The sequence below is a fragment of the Rosa chinensis genome, chromosome 2 (genome assembly GCF_002994745.2).
Source record: "Rosa chinensis cultivar Old Blush chromosome 2, RchiOBHm-V2, whole genome shotgun sequence".
Lineage (NCBI taxonomy): Eukaryota > Viridiplantae > Streptophyta > Magnoliopsida > Rosales > Rosaceae > Rosa > Rosa chinensis.
This window is the reverse complement of record NC_037089.1, coordinates 58,245,821-58,271,495: the sequence shown is the minus strand read 5'-3', so window position 1 is coordinate 58,271,495 and position 25,675 is coordinate 58,245,821. Positions and strand designations below refer to the sequence as shown.

Genomic DNA, 25,675 nt, shown 5'->3' with positions numbered 1-25,675 from the left:
AGGCGGCGCCTAGGTGGTTTTGTATTTTTTAATTTTTATTTAATTTTATATCATATATATATATATATATATATATATATATGAGAGTATATATAGCCTTTAAATGAATATATGAAGAACTGAAGACTTACTATAACTTATAAAAAAGAATACTAAGATATCCTATAAAACTATATTTTATTCCAAGATTCTAGTCCCTAGGTGATTCAAACATAAGTAATGAATTAAAAAGGGGAACATAGGGAAGGGTGGAAGACCACTGAGTGACTCTGTCAAAAAGAGAATACGTGAAAGACAAAAAAGAAAACTAAAAAAGGTTATCTATGTTCCTCACTTCCACCTGCAGTACTGCTCTCCTCCTCTTTCCCTCTCTATCTCCATTCTCCAACAGCTGGATCGAAATCATTGAATCTCTCTCTCTCTCTCTCTCTCTCTCTCTCTCACGATTTCACTATCTGAGTTAGAAATTTTAAAGTGTATCTCATCATGATCCACTCGAGTACAGTCTGATCTCATTGACTATAGGCTCTGCTTAACAAGAAAGTGAACAAGAAAAGAAACCGAAGATGATGTGAATGAAGACACGAGAGTAAAGGCCACTCCTTTTTTGGTATTGTGAGATTCTTCTTTGCTTTTAGAGATCTTACAAGCAACTGTATCTAGTTTTGTTTGCTTTCAGGTTTGGTGGGGTTATCTCTGGCGTTTGTTTCAGGAAATATTATAGAAGATCGGATTAGTGATTCTGGAAAACGCCCAGCCAACCGCCCAGTCCCCCCAGGCGCCTATCTAAAATCCCAGCGCCCAGGAGCTCCGATTATGCATTACTCGAGGCGGAGAGATGCCGCCCAGCTCCTAGGCAGGCTGGGCTACATAGTTTTAGAACACTGCTTGAGCCACAACACTTAAATAGTTAAATTTAGCGGAGTTGACTAGACTAATCAAATTGATAAACATAAGAGTACTACTAATGAAATTAAAATATCATGGACTAACATGATTTTCGATGTAAAGTTTAAGATAGTAAACTATTTAGTCCTAAATCCTAACATATTTTAGAATTTATGACAACGACTCAAAAAAAAAAAAATACTTATTTCAGATTAAAGACAAATGAAAGAAAAATTAATAAAACTAAAAACCAAATTTTTTTTGAGTGGATGATGTGAGTAATCCATTCTAGTGATTCTACCAATGCTACAATCACACTACCATCCTCACTGAGTTAGTGAGACTCATCTATAGCAGAAACTTCAGATAAATCTACAATAAAATTGAACCCAAGTATTCATCAAAAGTAGAGAAATTTGAAACTGAAATAGTTATGACTAACCCTCAACTCATTTAGAGACCACCGCTCACAGCGGCTCTCGAACTTGTGGCTCATCAAGAAGACGAAGCTGCCGAATACAACAAGAATCAAAGAGAGAAATATAACAGAGGGTAAAATGACGGATCTTGATGCTGGTCCAGGATTTATATACAAAACGTTGATGAAATTTGATGCCAAGATTCAATTTTGAATGGTGGATGGAAGCTTTTGGCGAACTCAGCGATTGTAGAGAGAAACATATGAAGAGATAGTAGGATTTCTAACTTAGGAGTGTTGCAACTCGGACTCAGTGTTGCAACTCAGATTTGAAGAGATAATAGGGTTTCTAACTTAAAAGTTAAAATGATGTTGTTTTGACACGTGAGTTTCTCAATTCGGTTCGGTTTCTAACACATTGAAATCAAAACACTTTGGTTTAGTTCTATTTTATTATATTTGGTTTGGTTTTTTTTTTTTCTGATTCTAATTTCGCGAACCCACCCCTAATGCGAAGCTTGCAAACGATCTGACCTAAATTAACTATTCAATACCCCTCATCTGACATCAATCTACCAAACTAAGGTCTTGCAAAACACCATTTCCTACGTGAATTCACCGAAGACCTGAACCGCCAAACTCCCCACCACACTTGATCTCATCACATACCAAGTTGACCCTCGTATGGTTCAGCACCAATGAGCTAAAACACAAGCCCTCGCCCAAGGTTCCAAATCTCTACGATATTTCCGATATATCTCATTTTTTCGACGGACCGATATATCTAGGGGGGTAAATATCTTATCTGTCACCGTTTCTACGAAATTTCTCCTACATCATCAAATATCTCCGATATATTAGATATTTGTGATATATCCCGATAAAGTGAAGAAATATCTGTAAAATTTGAGGTAAAAATAAAAAAAAACTCAGTAATTCTCTAAATGAAAATCTGTGTGAAGAGAGATTTCCTAAAGGCAAATTTGAGTGAGGAGAAATCATCTCAAGGTGAGTAGAAAATCCCCTCAAGGCGAATCTAGGTGAGGAAAAAAATATCCTCAAGGCCAATCTAGGTGAGGAGAATTGGATAAATACTCTCAAGACGATTTTGGGTGAGAAGTAATTCTCTAAAAGTCTAAATGCAAATATGTGTGAGGAGAGATTTGGTACTGTGTAGTCTGTGACTATTTCTGTAACTCTATATGTAGTTTGTAACTCTGTAGTTGAATAATAGAAAGAAGATAAAGCCATAAAGGTTGAATTATTCAAATGAGGCCAAATGACATTGCAGAAGGAAGTCAAGGAACCATATATGGATGACATGATGAGAAGAGAGTGCAGAGTACGGAGTATTAAATTTTGGTTATGCATCTTGAAAAAGTGAGGAATAACGAAGCTACTGTGTAGTATGTGTCTTAAACCTGAAATTTTTTTTTGGAAGTTGTCTCTTGTTTTAGTGGATCAACATAATTAAAAATAGAAAGTGATATATGATATGAAGCAAACTAAATATGATATGTAGTTTTGAAGGTAATTTTGATCATGCCACCCAAGATGAAGACCACGGAGTGAGAATAGCTGGTCATGGTGCTCAAGAGAAGACTCGATATGGGAGGAGGACTAGAGGTGCAACTAATGATCAAAGTACCCCATCTGATGTTTCTTCAATTGCCTTAAGTTTTGACTCTATCAGTTTAGGCACAGAGCGCAGTGAGATTTCAAATGAATCTCATGAAGGCAACAATCAATTTGGTTATGATGCTTATGGATATAATCAATATGGAGAAGTATATGATCAGTCATCTAGTTGGGTCCATCCTTATTATCCCGTTATATGGGAAACAATCGGCAGCTCTAAAGAGATATATAACTATCATGTTCATCACTACAATTCGCACTATATGGGTCATATGTCTTTGTCTGATTATTGCATTTTCGTAAACCAGCGAACGACTTTTCAACCGCCTAGAATCTCTTTTTGAATGTAGATGAAGTTTACATTTATATGTATTTATATGTAGTTCTAAATTTCTAATAAATTTACTTTTTTCAAAAACGATATTTTTGTACACTGTATCTCCGATATATCCGATATTTTCATTTTTCAAAGTACAGATAGATATGAAAATACTGATATTTAAAACCTTGCCCTCGCCCACCCTTCCTCAAAGGTCATCGCACTAGCCCCCTTGCATGGTCGCACCGCCACCGTCACGCCACCTTCAGTCACCACCTCTTTTTATCTTACTTTTCTTCGTTTTACACAATGTCAGGCTACTTTCCATGATAGGAGAGAATTGAATTATACTTACCGACACATACATTGTATTTAGTGGCGCAGCATCCCTGCGTCTCCACGTGTCACAGGCCTAAAGAATACGTTAAAGCTTTCTTTACCAAAAACGCGTACCGTAACACTTAACACCGTTAAAACACCTGCAGTACAAAACACACCAAAATCAAAGATAAAACCAAAAGAAACCAAAATATCAAAACGACCCCCACCGAGATTTCACCTCCGTCCCTCTCTCTCTCTCTCTCTCTCTCTCTCTGGATCCCCGACGCGTTTTAGGGTTTGATCGTTTGGGTTTTCTCCGCTCCCGTCCGATCTCCCAATTCCCCAAATTCTATTTCGTTTCGGAGTCCTGATGTCCTTGGAATCTCCAATTCCTTCTCGGAAAAGTAATTCGGGCTTTCCCAAATCTTCTACCTTTACCTAATCCTAGGGTTTCTGCGAATTCTTGTTTGTTTGAATCCAAGGACAGATTTTTCTTTCGATTATCGCTTTGGGATGCTGAGATGGTGAGCTCAGACGGATTGAGTGCTTCGCCGCCGCCGCCGCAGGCCGTGTCGGCAAAGCAATTCGGGGTCACAAAGCCGATTTCGACGGCCGGGCCTACTGAAGCCGATACTCTGAGAACTTTAGAGTTGGAGAAGGTTTGTGCTTTCGAAATTTTTCTTTGGAAAGATTGTTTAGGTTTGATTCCTTTTATGGTTTCTGATAATTGGGTTTATGGATTTTTGAAGCTTTTGGTTGAAGCCGGGCTTTACGAAAGCAAGGGGGAAGCTGCCAAGAGAGAGGAGGTTCTTCACCGAATTGGGCAGGTGAGTGTCGATTGATTAAGCTGCTTGTGTGCTATTCAGGCTGGTTTTAGTTCTAGTTCTGGAGTTACAGGTTCTATTGAGCTATAGTAATATCATTTGATGTCGAGTCGATAGAGCTATTCTTTTAGTTTAGGATGGGCTTGATTTTATCCGGAAAGATTGCAGTATGCTTATTAAATTTTTAGCAGAAGCCATTATTAGTAATGCAATTATGTTTCTCCCTAGTTTGCATAGACTTTTAAGTAGTGGATGCTATTGATTTTTCTTGGTTATTTTGTTTTAATTGTGACTAGATTTTGTGGATTAGGTGCCGCTCTTACATCTTGGTTAGTTTTTTCAATTTTGACTTGATTTTGTGGGTGAGGTGCCGCCCATGTTATGCCTAATATAGTCTTTCAATGAAGAAGGATGCGTTTTCTTTAATAATTTGTTTTGCATTATATGCAATCTTTGAGAAGTATAAGTGAAATTCTGGTTTTTCTGGTAGCTGTTAGACTAGGAATTTGACAATTAAATTGGTAAGGAGGGATGAAATCTATATTCTTGGGGTTAAATGGCTCATTGAACATGACGTAAAGCCTATGTAAATTTATAAGCCGAGACAAGGTATAATAGACCACAAGATTCATGTACTAATAGCTAACTTGTGATGCTTGAATGTATAGTAGAATGGGATGTGCTTATTTGAAGGTGTCTCCTAGATCTTGTTTTGGTGCATTTTTGAGCTCTGTGGTTCAAGTCTGTGTGTGCCTTGCACATTATGATTCAGTTCTAGAACTATAATCTTATTTTTGTTTTTATGATTGCTGGTAAATTCAGATATCTGCTGTATACTTGAAAAATCCGAGTCTTTTATCTCCTTTGCTGATTCATTATTGTATTTTTCTATTCTATCTTGTGATTGTAGATTGTTAAGGATTGGGTAAAGCAACTTACTCAGTTGAGAGGATACACAGATCAAATGGTTCAGGATGCTAATGCTCTTATTTTTACATTTGGTTCCTATAGGCTTGGGGTAAGTTTGCTTCCTCTTGTTTGCTGTATGGTTTTCTCTTCTATCTAGGCATACACTTACGGTTGCTTCTTTTGTAGGTACATGGTCCTGGGGCTGACATAGACACATTGTGTGTTGGGCCATCTTATGTCAACCGTGAGGTAAATACTGAATGCAGGCATATCTCTTACAGTAATTATCTTGCAATTGTTCAGTATATATCTGCTCAATACTCTTTGGTTATCTTCAGGAAGACTTCTTCTTTGTATTGCACAACATTCTGGCTGAAATGGAAGAAGTGACTGAACTGCAACCAGTTCCAGATGCCCATGTTCCCGTAATGAGGTTTAAGTTTGATGGAATATCAATCGACCTCCTTTATGCAAGTGTTTCTCTGTTGGTTGTACCAGAAGTAAGTGCTGAGCTCTTCCCTTTAACTGTAACTATAAACAAGATCTAAAAACTAATAAATAGTATAAAATGTATAATTGGTTTGCGGATTGGGCTGGGGACCTTATTGCTTTCCAGTCTTGAAATGATCTCTTTCCAAATAACCTGGCATTTCTAATGGTAGACTAAAGTAAAAATGAAGAAAAGTAAGGAGGAAAAAAAAGGAGGAAGAAATAAATAAAAAGAAAAAAAAGAGAGGAAGGGTTCAAATTTTATATTTGCAAAAGTATAAAGGTAGGTATATATATGTGCGTGTGGAGATATGGATGGGGATAAAAATTAGTATCTGTCCCAGCTGCATTTGTATTCTAAGAGTTAATCATGAAGGCTAAATTTCTATCCATTAAATTATTTGCCTTCATTTCATGTCTCTTATGTACGTTGCTATTAGTTATGAGCTTGGTCAATCAGTTCTTGTGACCTATCTCCCTTCAGTAATCACATGAAAATCGTGCTCCTACATTACAAGTTTGCTGCTTATTCTTGTTTGCAACTTGTCACTTGCTTGAGGAAATCTTGTTAGTTCGCATGTTTTTATGCAGCTGTGAGCTCTTATTTTCTATTATGTTTGTCCATCATTTTGCTTAATTGCTTTGAGTAATAAACAGGACCTGGACATTTCTGATGTATCTCTGTTGTACAACATCGATGAGCCTACTGTTCGAAGTCTTAATGGCTGCAGGGTTGCTGATCAAATTCTTAAGCTTGTTCCAAATGTTGAGGTAGACCGACTCCTCTGCATATGTTTAGTTTGTCTTCAATTGCCTGCGTTATTTTGTTTGCTAAATGACCTATATTTGTTTTAGCATTTCTGTACAACACTCCGATGCTTGAAGTTTTGGGCGAAAAGGCGTGGTGTTTATTCCAATGTGAGTACCTTCTCACTCGAGAAACTTTTGACCTATTGTAGTATTTTACATTTAGGCTGACTTTCAATATTTGATGAACTGATTTATGTTTAGGTTACTGGATTTCTTGGTGGTGTGAACTGGGCTCTCCTCGTTGCCCGAGTGTGTCAACTTTATCCTAATGCAGTTCCTAGCATGCTGGTTTCTCGATTTTTTAGAGTCTACACACAGTGGCGATGGCCAAATCCTGTCATGTTATGTGCTATTGAAGAGGATGAACTTGGTTTTAATGTTTGGGACCCACGCAAAAATCCTCGCGACCGTACTCATCATATGCCAATTATAACTCCTGCATACCCTTGTATGAACTCTAGCTACAATGTTTCTAAAAGTACCCTCCGTGTCATGATGGAGCAGTTTCAGCAGGGAAACAAGATTTCTGAGGTTTGTACTTGTTCTGTCTTCCCTCCATTCTTATAGATGTAAGTGTACTTCTTTGTAATTGACTAATGGTCACTTCCCTTTTCGTTTGCTAAAACCAGGAAATAGAGCTGAATAAAGCTAGGTGGTGTGCTCTGTTTGAACCATATTTGTTCTTTGAAAGCTACAAGAACTATCTCCAGGTCGACATCGTTGCAGTTGATGCTGATGATCTGCGTGCTTGGAAAGGCTGGGTGGAATCTCGGTTGAGGCAACTGACTCTAATGGTAATGAGAACAAACTATATATGTTTCAGTAGTTTGGTTTTCATTTTCCTAAAATAAAAAATAAAAAATAATAAAAAATCTATTTTGTGTAGTAGGATGCATTTGAGAAGCTCTGTTGTCTGTTTACATTTGCAGATTGAGCGGGATACTTTGGAGATGTTACAATGTCACCCATATCCTCATGAGTATGTGGATACGACCAAACAGTGTGCACATAGTGCTTTCTTTATGGGTTTGCAGAGGAAACAAGGTGAAAAGGTTCAGGGTCAGCAGTTCGATATACGAGGGACTGTTGATGAGTTCAAGCAGTCCATTGAGATGTACAATTTTTGGAAACCTGGGATGGAAATTTATGTTTCTCACGTTCGAAGAAGGCAACTTCCTTCTTATGTGTTTCCTGATGGTTGTAAACGACCGAGACCATCTAGAGCTGTGGCCCTGCAGCATAATAATGAAGTTAGTCCGACGGGTTCTGGTGAGAGACTCCTGAAGAGGAAGAATGATCTTGGTGGGGGTTCGCCACCGAAACGACTATCTAATAGCCCTCAGCCCCAGGATTCAATATCTCCTGAAATTATGACTCACAGAGCAGGAAGTGCATCTCCAGAGACTTTTGATAAATGCTTTAGTTTGGAGGTAGTTGATTCAAATAAAAAAACGTTGTCCGGTGAACTGGAGCCTGGAGATGCGACCAATTCCAGTGTTGTTACAAGTGTTGCAAGCATGAGCAGTAGTGAAGATGCTGGATTTGGATCAATGACTGGTAGCTGTGAGGGGAATACTAAAAGTGTTGAAGGAAGCAGTATTGGGAGTAACACTGCTTCTTTATGTGAGGCAGACTCCGAATCTCTTTCAGTTAACGGAGGCGAAAATGGCAACCTTGTGCAAAGTGGATCACAAGAAGGATTAGAGGTTTTGGATTTAAGTTCCTTTACTTTGACTGCTTTTGATTCTTGTTCATTATTTACTTGCCTTCTATTGCAATATCTTTGCTATTCAGATTTCTTTACTCTTAACTCAGAAATTATATGACCAAATGCACCAATGCATACAATGGCAACATCTGAGGTATCTATTATCAATAATGCAAGTCCTGACTGGATCTGTGTTTGAGTCCTCACTTGTGCTGCATGTATTAAAACATTGGACATTTGGGAATACAATCTGCACTTAGTTTCTTTGACATCTTTATATGCTGGAGATACTCTGCAGTGACCATTCTACCTAATTTCCTTCTTTTGTTTTTTTTTTCCCCCGCTTTTTATTGTGAAGTTGAATGCTGCATTTGGGATGATACTTAATCCTAGTGAGGGAGTAAGATCGGAAGGTGTGCAGAAAGCAGTGATGAGGCATGTATTTTGTAACTTCTAAATATACTTTCCTTGATACTTTTAATGTATTGATTATTTTTATGCTTCTCCTTTTGGTGCGACTTATAGCAGGTTGGGTTTAACCTCAATGGCCTGAGCAAGTTAGTCCTATGTAAATTTGGCTGTGAAATTATCGGGACTTCAGTGAGAAAGGAAGAAAGCCAGCAGCTCGGGTAAGTGTTTTTTCTATTGCTGGCTTTCATTTCATTCTTTTTCAGGCATGCTCGTCTATCCAACCTTGCGCATTCAAATCAAGCACTTCAAACTGAGGACGATGGCTTGTATAATTTTTTACGGCTTTTGAATTATTCTGATATGCCTAAAAGTCGCTCTGGATACTCTCTAAACAACTAATTCAGAACTTGATCAACTTCTGCAGACAGTTGTAGGTTTTTAACTTTTCGTCATCTGGTGGACTTTGATAATCCCCAGATCCAGGATAAAACCCCAAAAAAAAAAAAAAAAAAAAGGGAACAAAAAGAAAAAAGAAAATCCCCATAGTGTCTTCTTTTTATAAGTGGAGTGTCTGGCTCTGTATTGTTCTTAATGTAGTAGGCTGGTTAGGTTTATGTTTGAGGGTGAGTGCGGTACTGCTGAGGGTTTATATCCTCATGACATCTTTGTACATTATATGCTATGTAATGGTAATATTGAACATCTTCATCTTCTTTTTCTTCCCTCTGTCACTACTTGGTTGTGCTCTACAGCTTTAATATTTGATTGAATAGGTTGGAATTTTTATCAGGAGTTCATTGCTTTATAAATGTTATCCCCAGAGCAATGCATTCCATTTGTTACTTTCAAAATTAACAAACGCTTAAAAGAAATCCTGGTAACCTTTTTAATTGATGTATGTATGATTTGGTCGGTGGCAAAAAGAATTCCATTGATGTTGCATGCGTTGCTCATTTGTCAGCCATCAAATGCCAAACTCCTTTATGACAATCAAATGCCCCGAACCAAATTGTTGGGGACTTTGTGCTACACTGGTTTTTTTCGAGCTTTGATTAGTGCCAAAATCAGTGGTTTAGGTTGAGTGAGCAAGAGTTTCTCGTGCCAATGAAATAATAACGTTGGCAAATGTGATTTGTACAGAGTAATTTCGAAAAGAAAGAATGCAATGTAAGATTACTCTAGAACTCGACTAAATTTTTCATGTGGAAATTTCTTTATTATTAAGGAAGATGAGAATCCTTTGGGTAATTCAGGACAAAGAGATCTTGTATGAGGCTGTTTAGATCAATGGAATAGTCGCGTAATATTTGCTATATGTACATTCAATGAATAGGAAGTGCCAAAATACTTTGCCTTTCTAACCTTTTCCCTGGGATGATTTATTATTTACGGGTCGAACATGTATGTTGGTCCAGGAACGTGACTAGAGACCTTCTAAAGTATGGGTGTCAAGGTAAAGAGGACAACATAACTTCCTTACCAAAATGAGGACATGAAATGTGATGTCAATGAGCCATGATCTGTTGAGGAGGGGACTACAAAAAAAAGAAAGTGAAATGTAGATATCACGAGTACAACTCTACTGGAGCATTGATCTTTTCGGTAAGAGGTTGTCTTGGGTTTATTTGCAATCAAATTGACTTGTGCAGTTATTTCTTCACTTGGAAAGCTTGGTTTTGGTTTTTCTGATTTTCAAATCGTTACTTTGATTGTCTGCAATCAAATTGACTTGTGCAATTACTCCTAGGCCCCGTTTGGTTGGCAGGAATGTCAAAATAGGAAAATGATTTATTTTCCTTTCCAAACCGATATGAAATGTAATAGGTTTTGGAATTTCCATATGGGTGTTTGGAACATTACTGAAAATTAAATTATGAAATTTATTTTCCATTCATATAGAGAAATTTTTCTATGCTCTCGTCATTCCACCTGGCATATGTGACGGGCAATCCTAATTTGTCCACATCATCTCTCCTTCCCCTCCGGGACCATAGAAAAATTTCTCTTAGTGTAGGTAGTTTCTTTCTTTGAAAGGGATTCGTTGCTTTTACCTCAAGTTTGAGCATGTAACTTTTGACTAAAAACAAAGAACACATTGGAATCCACGCTAAAAACTCTCGTCCAAATCCTCTCATCCAAATGTACGGTCTATTAATTGGTGCTTTTTTTTTTTATACGAGTGTGTAAAACTAGGTAGGTTGATCTTCGGTAAATAAAAAAAAGGCAAAAGAGAAAAGAAAAAAAAAAAGAATTTGCCTCTGAAATTCCAAATGTGGAAAGTCCCGAACCGAGCCGTTAAAAGTTGCTGAAATTGCCACTTATATTTCCCAACCAAACAAACCTCGAATTTCATTCTCTCACCATTCCTCATTCTCCACGAACGAACAACTCCCAACCATCAAAATCATCATGGGGAAGAAGGCGGTCGTGATCATCTGCGGCGCTGCGGTGGTGACCGTGGCGGCGGCTCTGGTGGTCCGTCAGCGCATGCGGTGCTCCGGCCATTGGTCCAAAGCTACGGCCATCGTCAAGGAGCTGGAGGAGAAATGTGGGACCCCCATTGCCAAGCTGAGACAGGTGGCCGACGCCATGACTGTCGAGATGCACGCCGGTCTCGCCTCCGAGGGTGGAAGCAAGCTCAAGATGATCATCAGCTACGTGGATAATCTCCCCAATGGGTATATACTTGAATCGAGCCTTTTTAGTTGGCAATGTGTATATGTATTGGATCGCATTGGTCTTGATCTTCGATGTGGGAATGTGGTTTGTTTGAGATATTTTGATCTGTTTCGATGTGGGTGTTCGTGTTTGGATTGAAAGATCAGTTCTTGATCCAATTGTTTGTGATTTGTTAGACTGGAGATGCAAATGTGTACACTCTGTTTGATGGTCTTTGTCTATATGAAGTTTTGTTCTTTGTTATTGGATGGGATGAATTCTCATGCAATTGCCTTGAGGGTCTTTTAAAACTGTGTGGATTTATTTGTTCCTCTTGTTGATCTTTCCGGGATTAGTCTTGATGAGAGGAATCTTGCTGTATAAAATGTTCCGGTGGGAGGAATAGGCAATCCAATTTGACATTGTCTATTGAGAATGAACAGATACATGCCATTGTTGAACTTCTCTGCAGTCGGATTGTCATTTACACTAAATGCATAAAGTATTACCTTTCGTTTTCCTCTGACTTTGGTTGAATGATTGTCCTTGAGATACGCTGAAACTGAATATCTATCTTCTGTTATGCATACATCAGGAATGAGAAAGGGTTGTTTTATGCGTTGGACCTTGGAGGAACAAACTTCCGTGTGCTGCGGGTTCAATTGGGGGGGAAGGATCGTGGACTTATTAATCAAGAATTCACAGAGGTGGCAATTCCAGAAAATCTGATGGTTGGGACTACAGAAGTAAGTTATTAGTCACTAACAATACCATTATAATTCAGGGTTTACGGAAGGAAGTCTAAAAGGTGATTGTGATTTCAGGGGCTGTTTGACTTCATTGCATCAGAACTTACTAAATTTGTTGGTAAAGAAGGTCCAGAATATCAACTCCCTCCTGGCAGGCAGAGAGAACTAGGTTTTACCTTCTCATTCCCTGTGCAGCAAACATCAATTAATTCTGGGTCCCTAATTAAGTGGACGAAAGGCTTCTCTATAGATGATACAGTTCAGTCCTCATTACCTTTGCTCCTTTTATATTCTCTAATATCTGTTTTCCCTTAGTTTAATATTCTCCTTTGTTAAAAGAATTCACCAAAAAAAAAAAAAGAAGCAACAGAAAAAAAAAAGTGAATGCATATAGTCCTATCAAGTAGATATGATTATGCCAGGTCCATTTCTGTTGTAAATAATTGTCATATGTGACTGAAAAATCATTCTATTCTGACTAGAGAATCAATATCTTACAATTCCAGGATGCATGAATTAGCTATTAGGTCCATCCTTGTGATCAAATACCGACACACTGATCTTAATTTCCACGGCCTAAACCAGAATCTCATAAATACTCATTTTTAGTTTGTCATAAATATTCTGGTAAATCAAAAAGTTTTCATTATGGTTTCTGGTCATAAACCTTGGGTTATATATGGTCCATCAGAAATGGAATTGATTTGAATTACAACCGTGTGCTGGCCAGATTCTGATAAATTACACTGTGGGGGCTCAAAACTCTAGTGGTACAGTATGAACCATACACCCATAGTGGGAGTTCAACTTTTGTTCTTCCCTCTCTAGGTCTTACATCTCCTCTGTACGCTGAAGAAAAACAATCTGTACAGATGTCTGATACTCCTAGTGATGCAATTAGATCAGTTTTCATAACTTTAAAGTCCACCCTTGGTCTTTTCTTCTGATCTTGTGTATACTTCCCCGTATTTGTTTCTCTGTGTACTTTTCCACTTCAATAGTAAAAGGAAGACCAAAGAGAAATCCTTCATCAAAATTCCTTTTCATGTATTGTTTTGAGAAATTGCTCTTTAAGAGTAGTTTCATCTGATAATTGCTTTTTAGCAGGTTTTAAAGCACCCAAAGCACATCCTTCTGTGTGTGTGTGTGTGTGTGTGAATATATATTTTTATTCCCCTTTTAAATTTTAATGAGATACTTTCTTTTTTGGTGCATACTTTGAGTTTTACACAGTTTTGGCGTCTGAGACATATACTACAGTTTGGACATTATGTTTTTTGGTCTGATATGTCAGCAGTTCCTTTGGTGTCTTTTTTTGGTCTGAGATCCATCACCAACATAATATCTTTTCGTTTCATGTCACCCTGATAACCAACAGCTATTTCACTTCTGTGCTAATAGTCGTGGGACAGAGTTGAGTGAGCCTGTAGGGTAATTCAATTGGGTGAATTTCTGTAATATAGTGGCCTAATCAGGGGCGGATCTAGACAGGTTTTGGTAGGGCTCAAGCCCTACCGAACTTTCTGGGCTAAATAAGAAAACAATGCAGATGGTTCCTTTTTTTTTTTTTTTAATTGATGTTTCGCTTTCTCAAGCCCACCTGATGGAATGACTTCGACTTCGACTTGGCAGTTCGTAGATTTGGAGCCGCCTAGGTCTGAGGTCGACGCAGACATCTCTCCTCTTCTACAGTTTTAATCGCAAGTCTTCTTCTTTCAAAAACTAAAAAAGTCTTCAATTCCAGCCTTCTAGAGTTTTAATCTTCTTCTTCTTCCCGAAAAGCTCCTTGGATATGTATTGCAAATTGGTTGAATTGGTGTATTCCAATGCAAGCACAAAAAAAAAAATTTGTTAAGAATCCAAGCCCTCCCAAGGTTTGATTCCTGGATCCGCCACTGGGCCTAATCATCCTCAAACACCAGAAATTGTGAAGTTCTCTTTTTGTTTCTCGACAATCTTAGTTAGCGCAACTTCTCACCATTTTCATCATCTATAAAGATTCTCTAAAAACATGAAACCTCTTTGTTTACCCTTATCTCCACCTTAATTGACTTTAACTGCTTGATGAATAGGTTGGCCAAGATGTTGTGGCTGAATTGAGTAAAGCCATTGAAAAACAAGGGCTTGATATGCGCGTGTCCGCTCTGGTAAGCTCTATTTGATGATTTTGTGCACCTTCATGTTGTTCCTGTGAATAGTTTTATGTCTTTGGCGTTTTCATATTATTTTTATATCAAAGTTTGGTGTTAATGATACTTTCTTCCACCAGGTTAATGATACAGTTGGAACATTGGCTGGAGGCAGGTACAACAATAACGATGTTGTTGCAGCTGTGATTTTAGGTACTGGGACAAATGCAGCATATGTGGAACGTGCACAGGCTATTCCAAAATGGCATGGTCTTCTACCTAAATCTGGAGACATGGTTAGTAGTTCCTTCACGCCCTTGGACTAATCAAACTCATATTCTGTAATTTGGTGTAAAGTTTCTTAATATCTTTCTTTTTTATTTTTCTATCGTAGCATTAGGGTGGTACCGTTATATTAGTAACATGCAATTTTACTTGGTAAAGTGAATATTATCAAATTCTTGTCTATGGACTTTAGGTTATCAACATGGAGTGGGGCAACTTCAGATCTGCACATCTTCCATTAACAGAATATGATCATTCATTGGACACTGAAAGTTTAAATCCGGGTGATCAGGTGATTGTACTTTTATACTTCTTGAGTTTGCTTTAGCTTCTATCTTCTGATAAAACTTGAGAATGCATGTATATTAATATCTCGAGTCTTCCAGATTTTTGAGAAGATAATTTCGGGAATGTATTTGGGAGAAATTGTCCGCCGGGCTCTTTACAGGATTGCTGAAGAGGCTTCCATCTTTGATGAAACTGTTCCACCAAAATTAAAAGTTCCATTCATTTTGAGGTTATCGCTTGAGCCTATTATGTACTCTTTGTTGCATATGTTGCTGTTTTATGCATATAGTTTCTCTTCAGATTTAACTTCCTTTATATTGTTTAGATTTCCTGCATTTGGGTTTTTGTTTTTGTGCAGTGCTTAATTTGTGAGATGTGAATCACACAGGACGCCTGATATGTCTGCAATGCATCATGATACTTCCTACGATCTTAAAGTTGTACGAGACATATTGAAGAATGTATTCGAGGTATCTAATATTTTAGGTTGATTGGTGTTGAACCTTATTAAATTGCTTTCACATAACCATATTTAATATTTGGATCATTTATATGTCTTACTTCTTAAATGTGTAATATTCAGTGAACTTATAGCAATTTGTATTTGGTGTACTGTTGAGGTTGAATTTTGCCGCTGATATTCTCTTGTGTCTGCATGAGTGACTTGTAAATGTTGTTGACCAAACTCCTCTATTAAGTCTCTTTAGATTTAAAGTTTTTGAATCTTTTGTTCTATTTCAGATATCAAATACTTCTCTTAAAGTAAGGAAACTTATTGTTGAGCTCTGCAATATTGTTGCTACACGTGGGGCTCGCCTTGCTGCTGCTGGAATCTTGGGGGTTCTGAAAAAGCTGGGAAGAGATGTGCACAGGGATGGGGAAAAACAGAAGACAGTGGTAGCTTTGGATGGTGGATTGTTTGAGCACTACACTGAATATAGTAAGTGCATGGAAAATACCCTAAGAGAATTGCTCGGAGAGGATGTTGGCGCATCTATTGTTATTGAGCACTCTAATGATGGTTCCGGAATTGGAGCTGCCCTTATTGCTGCTTCTCACTCACAATACCTCGGAGTTGATGAGTCCTGAGTTTTTCTCAGGAAATTAGAGTGCTTTACTAAAGAAAATTTTAAAGTTTTGGGACTTTGTTTCTGTTCCAACTAGAACCTCCCATTTTTCATCTTATTCCCGCACTTTTCCGCTCTGCCCATTTTCACCTTAGGAATGTTGTTGTTTTTTGGTGAGTTTTAGCTTGTGGCTTTGCAGAAAGTAAAAGAGTTGAATTGATTGTATAAAAGCAGGACCTGTAAGCGGCCAATGCTATACTGCTTCGGCCTGCTAATTACCATTTTTCCCTTACGTAATTCCATATTTATATGTCCAAAATAATACAAGTATTGAGATGCTTCCTTTCCTCGGACTACTACATCCTTGTGATCAAAGCAGTAAAAGCATGCAAATGCTCCTTGAGTTAAAATCATACATGTTCGAGCTATATATGAGTTTCTCATGTTCTAGGCACTCAACTGCCCCTCTTTGTACTCGGAGCAAGTTTATTTCTTTCTCATGGAAGAATAACGAGTAGTGATGGATGAGACAATCACCGATGAAACACAAGTCATGGCATTGAATCCAAGATGTGACATTGCATTCAAGTCTCAAATTCTCATAATTGCACACAAGAAAAATCAAGCGATATTAGACCTTCGTAATTTTCGGTTACAATGACATGCCATTCCTAAAATTATAGAATTCATATCAAGCACTTCACAACTGTTATGTTCACCTCCTGGATGAACCTTGTAAGCAAGAACAAACTGCAAAGGTAATCTGGATTTTTTCAGTAACATCAAAGACAGCGTCTCAAACTAGCTATCACAGTTGTCAAACTCCGGTCCTTGTGATCCGGTGCCTACTTTTTCACCATCCGGCCGCTGGTGGAAATCTATCAAGCTAGAGAAACAGCCTTCCCCCATAACCCCTTATATTTCTGCAACAGACTGCTTCAAGGTCCAATGGCCTTTCCCTCTCCTGATAAACAAGAGATTCAAGATTGGGTGCCTCGCTCAATCTTGAAGGTGTGAGGTACATCAGTATCTAAATGGCAGACCACAACATTCTTGAGATTTGGAATATCACAAAGTTCAACATGTTGCATGTTTTCACAGTGTATCAAATCCAAACTCTCCCGCGAGGGGCATCTAGAAAGGAGCTCCCTGAATAGCCCATTCAAATTGACCCACCAGAATCTGAGCTGTTTTAGGTAACAGGAGACTGTATCCTTTTGAATTACGTTGGTCCAAAATACAATATGTTAAGCTCGATCAGTAGAACCAATGACCCAACATCAAAAGTAGAAGGAGGAAATTTGTAAACTGAATTTTGTCCCATAGACAGCTTTAACTCTGTCACGTAATATTGGGTGACCATCTTCATCCAGTGGTCAACACTCAACACCAGAGTCTGTCATCTTCTTGACGACTGGATCTACCAGCTAGTGAGAACCGAACGATTTTTTCTGACCTTCATGTTTAGCGAGTCTGCTTCTGAACAAATCATCCATGAAAGTTGAGTCCTCTAAATTTGAAATGAGTAACTGGTAGTGAGTTCCATCCAGAGTTCCATACGCTGTGCTATTGCCTGGATGAGAAGCTCAGACAGGATGCATGTTTTGTTGACAAGGTAAAGAGGATTTTCTCCTTTAGGGAGTTCCGGCAGCTCGGATATTAGATCCATATGTGTGTGTGTTATATGATCTTGTTGATGAATGGCGATCGACTGCCTTGTATTTGAAAGACTTTGATGATCTCTGTCGGACCTAATTTTCTGGAGCCCTAAACCTCTAGCCAGTACTCTCTATTTATAGGGCGCAAATATTATTACTTGTTCCTTACGGAATTCACTTTTCCTGTTAGCACTTTTATTACGGAATAGCATTGTGGGGTTTCCGAACTTTTTTGTGGTCTGAAAACTTGCCTTTGTTGATTTGGATTGACCTAATGAAAGATTTTTATCCCCTTTGGCATTGAACTTCCCTCTTCTAACAAATCGCAAGCTTCAAATGTCATCAAACCCTAAATATGGTGTCAGCAGCCTGTGACATCAACCCTACACAAAGGCCGCCTCATTCACTGCTCTCAAAGCCTCCTGCACATTTGTCTCACTTACTGGCTATTTTGGCTTTGATCTTGGCACATTGGCTTCACTTTGTGCAGGGACAAGACTTATACGACTTTGACCAAATTGACGACCCTACTGTTCTCCCACTCATCACACAGATTGTGTATGGCCGCATCTCCAATGCCACAGCAATTCTCAGTCGGGATCTTAGCAACCATTCCAGCTTCTGTGTTAAAGACCCGTAAGCTTTCATTTAGTTAGTTACTTCTCTGTACGTACGTTTGACATGAAACAAAACAAGAGAATGCTGACTTATATAATGGCCCAGTGAGTGTGACAAGTCAACTCAATTCAATTTATGCTTTATTTCCAGAGTTTACTTGGTCCTAGGTTCCATTGTCATGCTTTACAACAACGCACTTGTCCATACTTTTTCTTTGTTAGAGTTACTAAGGCTATTAGACTGTTTGAGGGTTTTGTAGATTTAGTTTGATTTTGATGCCCAATTCGCTGTTTCAGGGAAGCTGATTGGAACCAGGCATTTAACTTTTCGTCGAATCTGGATTTCTTAATTTCATGCATTCAAAAGACGAAAGGTACAAATAGTTTTGATTTAGAAAAGCAGTGGATGTTTGCTTTGTTTGGTTCGCAAGTAAGGTAGGGATGGTATTCAAAATTGTAAGCAAAAGGTTTTGTATCTTTGCAAATCGAATATAGATAGATGTTTCCATGCTTCAGTTTATGGCCCTTACACCGGTTGAAATATTTATCTGTGGTAACAGTCATTCCTCCTGGACTACCTAGCAATCTAGTTGTGAATTTGAGCTTGTTATAAGTTATAACATCTCTTTCCTGGTGGTTTTACGGTTCAACAGGAGATATTACACAGCGTTTGTGTACAGCAGCAGAGATGAAATTCTACTTTGAAAGTTTATTTGAAAAATCTGAGAGAGAAAATTACTTGAAGCCTAACAAAAATTGTAATTTTACCTCATGGATTTCGGGGTGTGAGCCTGGATGGGCTTGTAGCAGTGGCCAGAATCAGCATGTTGACCTTCAAAATGCAGACAGCATTCTTGCAAGAACTCACAACTGCCAGCCTTGTTGTGACGGTTTCTTCTGTCCACACGGTCTTACTTGCATAATACGTAAGTAGCTGAAGTCCTCAGTGCTTCTTTTTTTACTTTATATATATATATATATATATATATATATATATTTTTTTTTTTAAGGATTGGAATTAGCTTATAATTGCGGTGTTGATGATTACCATCCCTCTCTCTAAAATGTAACTGTGTTTCCTTGATGGATTTTCCTTTACTTTCTCTCAATTGAAATCCTGTTCATGAAGCTTGTCCATCGGGTTCTTATTGTCCCCTGGCAACACTGGACAAAACGACTGGTGTTTGTGAACCGTAAGTTCAGATCTAGCTTTACCGATCATTGTATCTGTTGTGTTCAACAGCCTTTAATGTGTAAAAACGATACATTAATTAGTGTGTTATTGCAGATACAAATACCAACTACCTCCAGGGAAACCAAACCATACCTGTGGAGGAGCAAACATATGGGCTGATGTTGGTACTACTAGTGAAGTATTCTGTCCAGTTGGATCATATTGTCCAACAACTGTTAAAAAAATTCCTTGTAGTAGTGGGTAAGATGTTTAGTCAGATCCCTACTTTGTTTATCAAACTCGCTTGCTGTTTAGTTGATTGTCTCCTGTTATTATTCTGATTTGACAAAAAAAATTTGGACTAGGAATATGAGATTTGTGTTTTTGATTTTTGAATCAATTTCCTTGTTATGTATTAAATCATTTTTCAATGCAATTGCAGACACTACTGCAAGATGGGTTCTACCTCTGAGAAACGTAAGTTTCATTTTGTTTCAGCTTCCAAATAAACATTGTATCCTGTTCCTGATTGCGGTGTACCTTTATTAATGATCACACCTGGAATTTGGACTTCTGTCTTTCTGTGCAACCAGCTGACCTTTGATTAATTTACGCCACAGGCTGTTTTAGGCTGACTTCATGTAATCAAAGCACTCCAAGTCAAAGCAGTTATGTATACGGAATAATGCTTATTGTAAGTTCTCTGCGTTATGGAATAATATCAGCAGACATAGTCCTACATGATTGGTTTAAGTGAGGCTCACTATGCTCATCCTAACAGAAGTTCCTATATGATATATTCCAGAGAGAAAGTATTCGGAAATGCTGTTCCATACTTTCTTTTGGCATCCCATCTACATTATCTTGCAGAAAACCTAATTATGTAGTGTGCTTGAGGAAGCATTCTTATGACTGGTGCGCAGTTGGCACGTACTATCAAGAACCAAAATATAAAATGAACTTTATCCTATTCATTTTCTTATGCAGGCAGCTCTAAGTACTCTTCTACTTATTGTTTACAATTTTTCCGACCAAGTTCTCACCACTAGGAACAGGACACTGGCCAAATCCCGGGAGGCGGCAGCAAAATATGCAAGTAAGATAGCAATGTCAAGCCAAAGATGGAAGTCTGCTACAGACGCTGCTAAGAATTTTGCAAGTGGATTGCCAGCTCATTTATCACCCAAGTTTTCTCGAAAAAAGGACATCCCAGGTGCACCTCTGCATCCAAGTGCATTCTCTGCTGCTTTGTTCTCATCTATGGCATCTAAAGGAAAGCAAGAGGAGTCTAGTGAGCTCATCCAGATAAGCGACACGGAAGACAATCCAGAGAGTTTCGAAGGTTTTATATTTGGACCTGAGGATACAATTGTAGGAAATGTGTCAAGAGGAAAATTAACACGTACTCATGACCAGATATTCAAGTATGCTTATACTCAACTTGAGAAAGAGAAGGCTCTGCAGCAAGACTACAAGGACCTTACCTTACCTGGGGTGGTTAAAATGGCCAATAATATTCAGACAAGGAAAAGGCCTCTGATGGAGATTTATTTTAAAGACCTTGCACTTACTTTGAAAGCGCCAAATAAACATATACTGAGATGTGTAACTGGTAAAATAAAGCCTGGCTGCATTACTGCAGTCATGGGTCCGTCAGGTGCTGGAAAAACAACATTTATTTCTGCTCTAGCTGGAAAAGCAATTGGATGCAAGGTGACTGGTCTAATTCTTATAAATGGAAAGAATGAATCAATCCATTCGTATAAAAGAATCCTAGGTTTTGTGCCGCAAGATGATATTGTGCACGGAAACTTGACAGTGGAAGAGAATTTGTGGTTCAGTGCAAAGTGCAGGTATGCCACATTCTGTTCTTTGCAGATTTCACTCCAGTAGTACATTTTATTATCACCAACCTGCTCACTACAAAGTTCACTATGAAGCGGTGAAGCAAACGCATGAACCCCAGATAATCAATCAAAATGTTGTTAATTTGGTTTTACGGTGATATTATGCTAGTGGTTATCCTGAATTATGTTCTAGAATGCAAGTTTAAAATTTACTAAAACATAGCTAATATCCCCTAGAAGCAGGAAGAGTTTCAACATAACAAAGTTTTCAGATTTTGAATTTCTCCTGGTTGAATTAGTTTTACCTGTGTCCATCGCCTGAATGAAAAGATGGTTAGTTTTAGACAATGTAGTTGCAGTTACTGCCTCGCTGGTGTTACTTTTCAATGATGCACTTCTGAATTTTGAAGATTGTCAGCAGACTTATCAAAAGCAGATGAATTCCTAGTGACTGAAAGAGTTATCGAGTCCTTGGGCCTTCAGACAGTACGCAATTCCTTGGTTGGAACTCTAGAGAAGCGAGGAATTTCTGGAGGACAGAGGAAACGTGTGAATGTTGGCGTGGAAATGGTTACGGAACCTTCACTTTTGATTTTGGATGAACCCACATCAGGGTTAGACAGTGCCTCTTCTCAGCTACTTCTTAGAGCACTTAGATGGGAAGCTCTTGAAGGGGTAAACATTTGCATGGTGGTTCACCAACCTAGGTACCTTATATTCCAAGGTTCTTTAAAATTTGAATTTCCATGGTTCTTTTTCTTTCTTTTTTTTGGTCGTGAGTGAATCCTTGAGTGTGCCAAGCAAGCTTTATTGCAAAATGTTTGGTAAAAGAAATAATGTTCTAGCTAGAACTTATCTTAGATTCTCCTGTGTGTTCTTTCTTTCTTTGGATTATTACTCTCTGACATTCATTAATGCAAAAATTTCTGCTCCAGTTATGCATTATTCAAGATGTTTGATGATCTGGTACTCCTGGCAAAAGGAGGCCTTACTGTCTATCATGGATCAGCGGAGAAAGTTGAAGAATACTTTGCAGGCCTTGGGATCAATGTCCCAGACCGGATCAATCCTCCGGACTACTTTATTGACATTTTGGAGGGAATAGTAACAACAGAACGCAGCTCAAGTGTAAACTATAGAGAGCTTCCTATAAGATGGATGCTTCATAAGGGGTACTCAGTACCCCCTGATATGTTGCATGGTACTGCTGGACTTGCATTGTCCTCAACCGGTGGAAATTCAATTGATGAAACAAATATTGCTGCTGCTGAACTGGAGGAACCATCTTCTTCAGCAAGTCTATGGAAATACATAAAAACTAATATGGAATTGCATTGTGATTCAATATGGCTCAATTTCTTGAAATCCAATGATTTATCAAACCGTAGAACTCCAGGAGTACTTCAGCAATACAGATACTTCCTCGGCAGGTACATTTATCAATGTTTTCATGTGCTTGTCATCACATTCTGGTTTTCAAATAATTGTGCGCTGTACTTAAATACCAATGCAAAACATCCATACAGTGCCATGCATTTCAAGTGTTTTCAGCAATACCTGTAGGTAGTTGATTATGATATGAAAAGTTCGTTTAGAGATAAAATAACTTGAAAGCTGGCTTCTTCTTTTTTGTCAGTCATAACCGAGACCAAATGAAGGGTGAGGTGCACTCATGTCACTTTAGCGCGCAGTTTCATCATCTATGCAATATGTCCTTTTCTGAGACCATTCTTTTACATAATGTCTTAAAAACATGTCATATCTTGTGTGCTCTATATTTATGGGGTTCTGCCGTGGGGAAGGAGATGCAAAAGAAGAACAATAGGTGCATATGCTTACATATTTCATATCTTAGTTTACAACTATTTGATACATGCATTCATCTCATGTCAGAGTCAGTAAGCAGAGACTTCGAGAAGCTCGAATACAAGCAGTGGATTATCTGATTTTATTACTTGCTGGAGCCTGCTTAGGATCACTTGCTAAAGTGAGCGACCGTAATTTTGGAGCACTTGGTTACACATATACCGTTATCGCAGTTTGTAAGTACAATTAGTTTTGTTTTCTTTATATCTAGACTCAAGTGATTGATACTTAAGGTGTTGTTTTTGCACATTAACATAGTAAGTATATACAAGGCCTAAACGATGCCCACTTGCTATATAAAAGTCAATTTCAGCTTTGATAAATCAATACGATAGCCAATGCATATTTTACTTCCATTGTGCATATGCTTAAAGTTTGCAGATCCTTACCATTAATCTTTTTCCCGATTTTCAGCTCTACTGTGCAAAATTGCGGCTTTGAGATCGTTTTCTCTGGACAGATTACACTATTGGAGAGAAGCTGCATCCGGAATGAGCAGCTTGGCTTATTTTCTCGCTAAGGATACAGTTGATCATTTTAATACAGTGATCAAACCTTTGGTGTATCTGTCCATGTTCTACTTTTTCACCGACCCAAGATCTAGCTTAGCGGATAATTACATTGTTCTACTCTGCCTTGTGTACTGCGTAACTGGTATAGCCTATGCATTAGCAATCTTCTTTGACCAAGGTGCAGCCCAACTGGTAAGCACTAGAAACGCAGCATTTAAAGAATGTCATCTGAACATTCATTTTTCACATTCCATCAGTTTTTTTTTACTAAGAAGCTGCTATTCTTGCAGTTATCAGTCCTTCTTCCTGTTGTTTTGACTCTTACAGCAACACAGCCTCAGGATAGTGAAATTCTAAAGATTTTGGCCAATTTATGCTATCCTAAGTGGGCTTTGGAGGCATTTGTGATTGCAAATGCTGAAAGGTAGTCATAACTTCTCTGAACAAGTGGTTGCAACATTAATGAACTATGATTGGTGAGTTTTTCTGATCCCAATCACTGAACTATTTCCTATATGTTACAGCTACTCAGGGGTATGGCTAATAACTCGTTGCGGGACGCTTTTGAAAAGTGGCTATGATCTTCATGATTGGAATCTTTGTATAACTGTCTTGATCATCACTGGTTTAGTTAGTCGTGTGATCGCATTCTTTTGTATGCTGATCTTTCAGAAGTGAGATTTCAGAGATCAGCAATCAGCAGAAGACCAAGTTCTGTACAAACTTGTGAAGAAGTGCTTAAAGGTTCATATTGCCCTCAAGTTCCCAAACAACAGAGGCAAGTAGTAAAATGGTTCGGAAATTGAGCTTGGGACATATTCTTCGGAAATTTCTTGAATGAGAATGTCCAATTTGAGAATTCAATAATAAAGTATGCGTCGGAACGAGTCCGCAGTAAATTTCGTGAAGTTTTTCGGACATCGAAGCTTTTTATTACAAATTTCGGAAGTTTGAAAATAAATGACTTTTTTAGGGAAAATATCCATTTACTCAAATTTTAGCTACTTTAACTCCATTTACATCTTATAAGATTGTCTACTTACCCAATAAATTACATATTTTTTACCCTAATACCCAGTTAAGTTTTTTTATTGTTTTTTTTTTTTGGACAATTTTTCCCTCTCCCTTTGTCACATAGAGAGAAAAATAGAGACTTCATCGGTCATATGAAAGAGGTCATCAAGATGAATCCATAGCTTTTTAAATCGGAGTTGCGAGTCTAAAATTTTGATCCGCCGAAGTTTTAGAGAGAGAAAACTAAAGAGAGAAAAAGAGCAGAGAAAGTAGGGAGAATTGGTACGGAAGAGTGTAGGCTGGTTTCCTATTTATAGGAAAAGATAACCAATAGAAATAGCCTATGTGTCTAACTTTAATAAACCACCAAGAAGCTTGTGACACTTGTCAAGCTTCCATCACTTTTGTGATTGCAATGTGATTGTAACTGACATGTTAGGATGCTACTCTTGGTCACGAAGTAAACCCTTTGACCAATGAGAAGGCTCCACATCACCAAATAATCATTTTGCACCGGCTCGGTGACCTTTAAGTACAGGCGAAGAAGCTTTTCACTGTGGGTAGTACATGAATATTTACTTGTTGTCCATTGACTAAACCTTTCGGCATGAGATTGGGCCTTGACTTTATTGAGGTGCCAAACCTTAACTCGCCCCTGAACTCGTGGGAAAGATCAGCCTGTTATACATAGAATAACTTTTATCCGTTGAGCGACGGCGGTTTCACTCGGCACCACTAAACTTTAAATATTCCTTAAAAATAGCTTGGGAATCCAGAAAATTCACCGAAAAATGCTGCGAACTCATGGCAACCTCTACTTTTCATTTCCAACCTCGAAAACAAAATTTGAGCAACTTCAAAATTCAGGATCTCACAAAATTTAACTTATGACATGTGATAAGTGGAGAGAATATGATCCTTATTTGTAAGACTTAATCATTACATGTTTAATTCGGTCTTAAAATGATGTATCTGTTAAGTCATTTTGTGTCAATCACTTATGTGTAATTTGTTAAATTTTAGAACTGAGTTGAGCCTAAAAATGTCTTTTATAGTCTTTAAATGGGGGTGAATAA

At 38.1% G+C, this 25,675-nt stretch overlaps 3 protein-coding genes across 5 annotated transcripts; all 3 read left to right on the top strand.

Annotated features, from left to right (window-relative positions):
* The first annotated feature begins 3,783 nt into the window (after positions 1–3,783).
* LOC112186815 (nuclear poly(A) polymerase 4) lies at positions 3,784–9,443 on the top strand. 3 transcript variants are annotated; one of them, XM_024325345.2, is made up of 12 exons: positions 3,784–4,243; positions 4,334–4,411; positions 5,319–5,426; positions 5,504–5,566; positions 5,656–5,817; positions 6,464–6,577; positions 6,662–6,724; positions 6,818–7,147; positions 7,246–7,410; positions 7,546–8,322; positions 8,683–8,759; positions 8,853–9,443. In XM_024325345.2, the coding sequence occupies exons 1-12, from the start codon at positions 4,106–4,108 to the stop codon at positions 8,875–8,877; spliced, it is 2,100 nt and encodes a 699-aa protein (XP_024181113.1). In that variant the 5' UTR covers positions 3,784–4,105; the 3' UTR covers positions 8,878–9,443. The 3 variants fall into 3 exon arrangements, with proteins under 3 accessions (XP_024181113.1, XP_024181112.1, XP_024181111.1); XM_024325344.2 differs by having other exon boundaries at positions 8,850–9,443; XM_024325343.2 differs by lacking the exons at positions 8,683–8,759; positions 8,853–9,443 and having other exon boundaries at positions 7,546–8,676.
* A 1,610-nt stretch (positions 9,444–11,053) lies between these two features.
* LOC112186816 (hexokinase-1) lies at positions 11,054–16,267 on the top strand. Its single transcript, XM_024325347.2, has 9 exons — positions 11,054–11,413; positions 11,989–12,139; positions 12,218–12,400; positions 14,215–14,289; positions 14,412–14,567; positions 14,750–14,848; positions 14,943–15,073; positions 15,233–15,314; positions 15,586–16,267. Exons 1-9 carry the CDS (start codon positions 11,145–11,147, stop codon positions 15,931–15,933), a joined length of 1,494 nt encoding a protein of 497 aa, XP_024181115.1. The 5' UTR covers positions 11,054–11,144; the 3' UTR covers positions 15,934–16,267.
* A 1,572-nt stretch (positions 16,268–17,839) lies between these two features.
* LOC112186814 (ABC transporter G family member 24) lies at positions 17,840–24,657 on the top strand. Its single transcript, XM_024325341.2, has 14 exons — positions 17,840–18,205; positions 18,484–18,560; positions 18,840–19,112; positions 19,316–19,379; positions 19,475–19,621; positions 19,803–19,837; positions 19,981–20,054; positions 20,348–21,213; positions 21,618–21,914; positions 22,143–22,637; positions 23,101–23,249; positions 23,488–23,777; positions 23,876–24,009; positions 24,110–24,657. The coding sequence occupies exons 1-14, from the start codon at positions 17,925–17,927 to the stop codon at positions 24,261–24,263; spliced, it is 3,336 nt and encodes a 1,111-aa protein (XP_024181109.1). The 5' UTR covers positions 17,840–17,924; the 3' UTR covers positions 24,264–24,657.
* The last annotated feature ends 1,018 nt before the right edge of the window (positions 24,658–25,675 follow it).

Excerpts from the sequence above, each read along its gene's own strand:
- LOC112186815 (XM_024325343.2), top strand. The coding sequence starts at position 4,106 with ATGGTGAGCTCAGACGGATTGAGTGCTTCGCCGCCGCCGCCGCAGGCC. Across the intron at positions 5,567-5,655 it reads CATCTTATGTCAACCGTGAG|GAAGACTTCTTCTTTGTATT; the intron begins GTAAATACTGAA and ends GGTTATCTTCAG. Across the intron at positions 7,411-7,545 it reads TGAGGCAACTGACTCTAATG|ATTGAGCGGGATACTTTGGA; the intron begins GTAATGAGAACA and ends TTACATTTGCAG.
- LOC112186816 (XM_024325347.2), top strand. The coding sequence starts at position 11,145 with ATGGGGAAGAAGGCGGTCGTGATCATCTGCGGCGCTGCGGTGGTGACC. Across the intron at positions 14,849-14,942 it reads GTTTAAATCCGGGTGATCAG|ATTTTTGAGAAGATAATTTC; the intron begins GTGATTGTACTT and ends CGAGTCTTCCAG. Across the intron at positions 15,315-15,585 it reads TATTGAAGAATGTATTCGAG|ATATCAAATACTTCTCTTAA; the intron begins GTATCTAATATT and ends GTTCTATTTCAG.
- LOC112186814 (XM_024325341.2), top strand. The coding sequence starts at position 17,925 with ATGGTGTCAGCAGCCTGTGACATCAACCCTACACAAAGGCCGCCTCAT. Across the intron at positions 18,561-18,839 it reads ATGCATTCAAAAGACGAAAG|GAGATATTACACAGCGTTTG; the intron begins GTACAAATAGTT and ends ACGGTTCAACAG. Across the intron at positions 24,010-24,109 it reads GTGATTGCAAATGCTGAAAG|CTACTCAGGGGTATGGCTAA; the intron begins GTAGTCATAACT and ends TATATGTTACAG.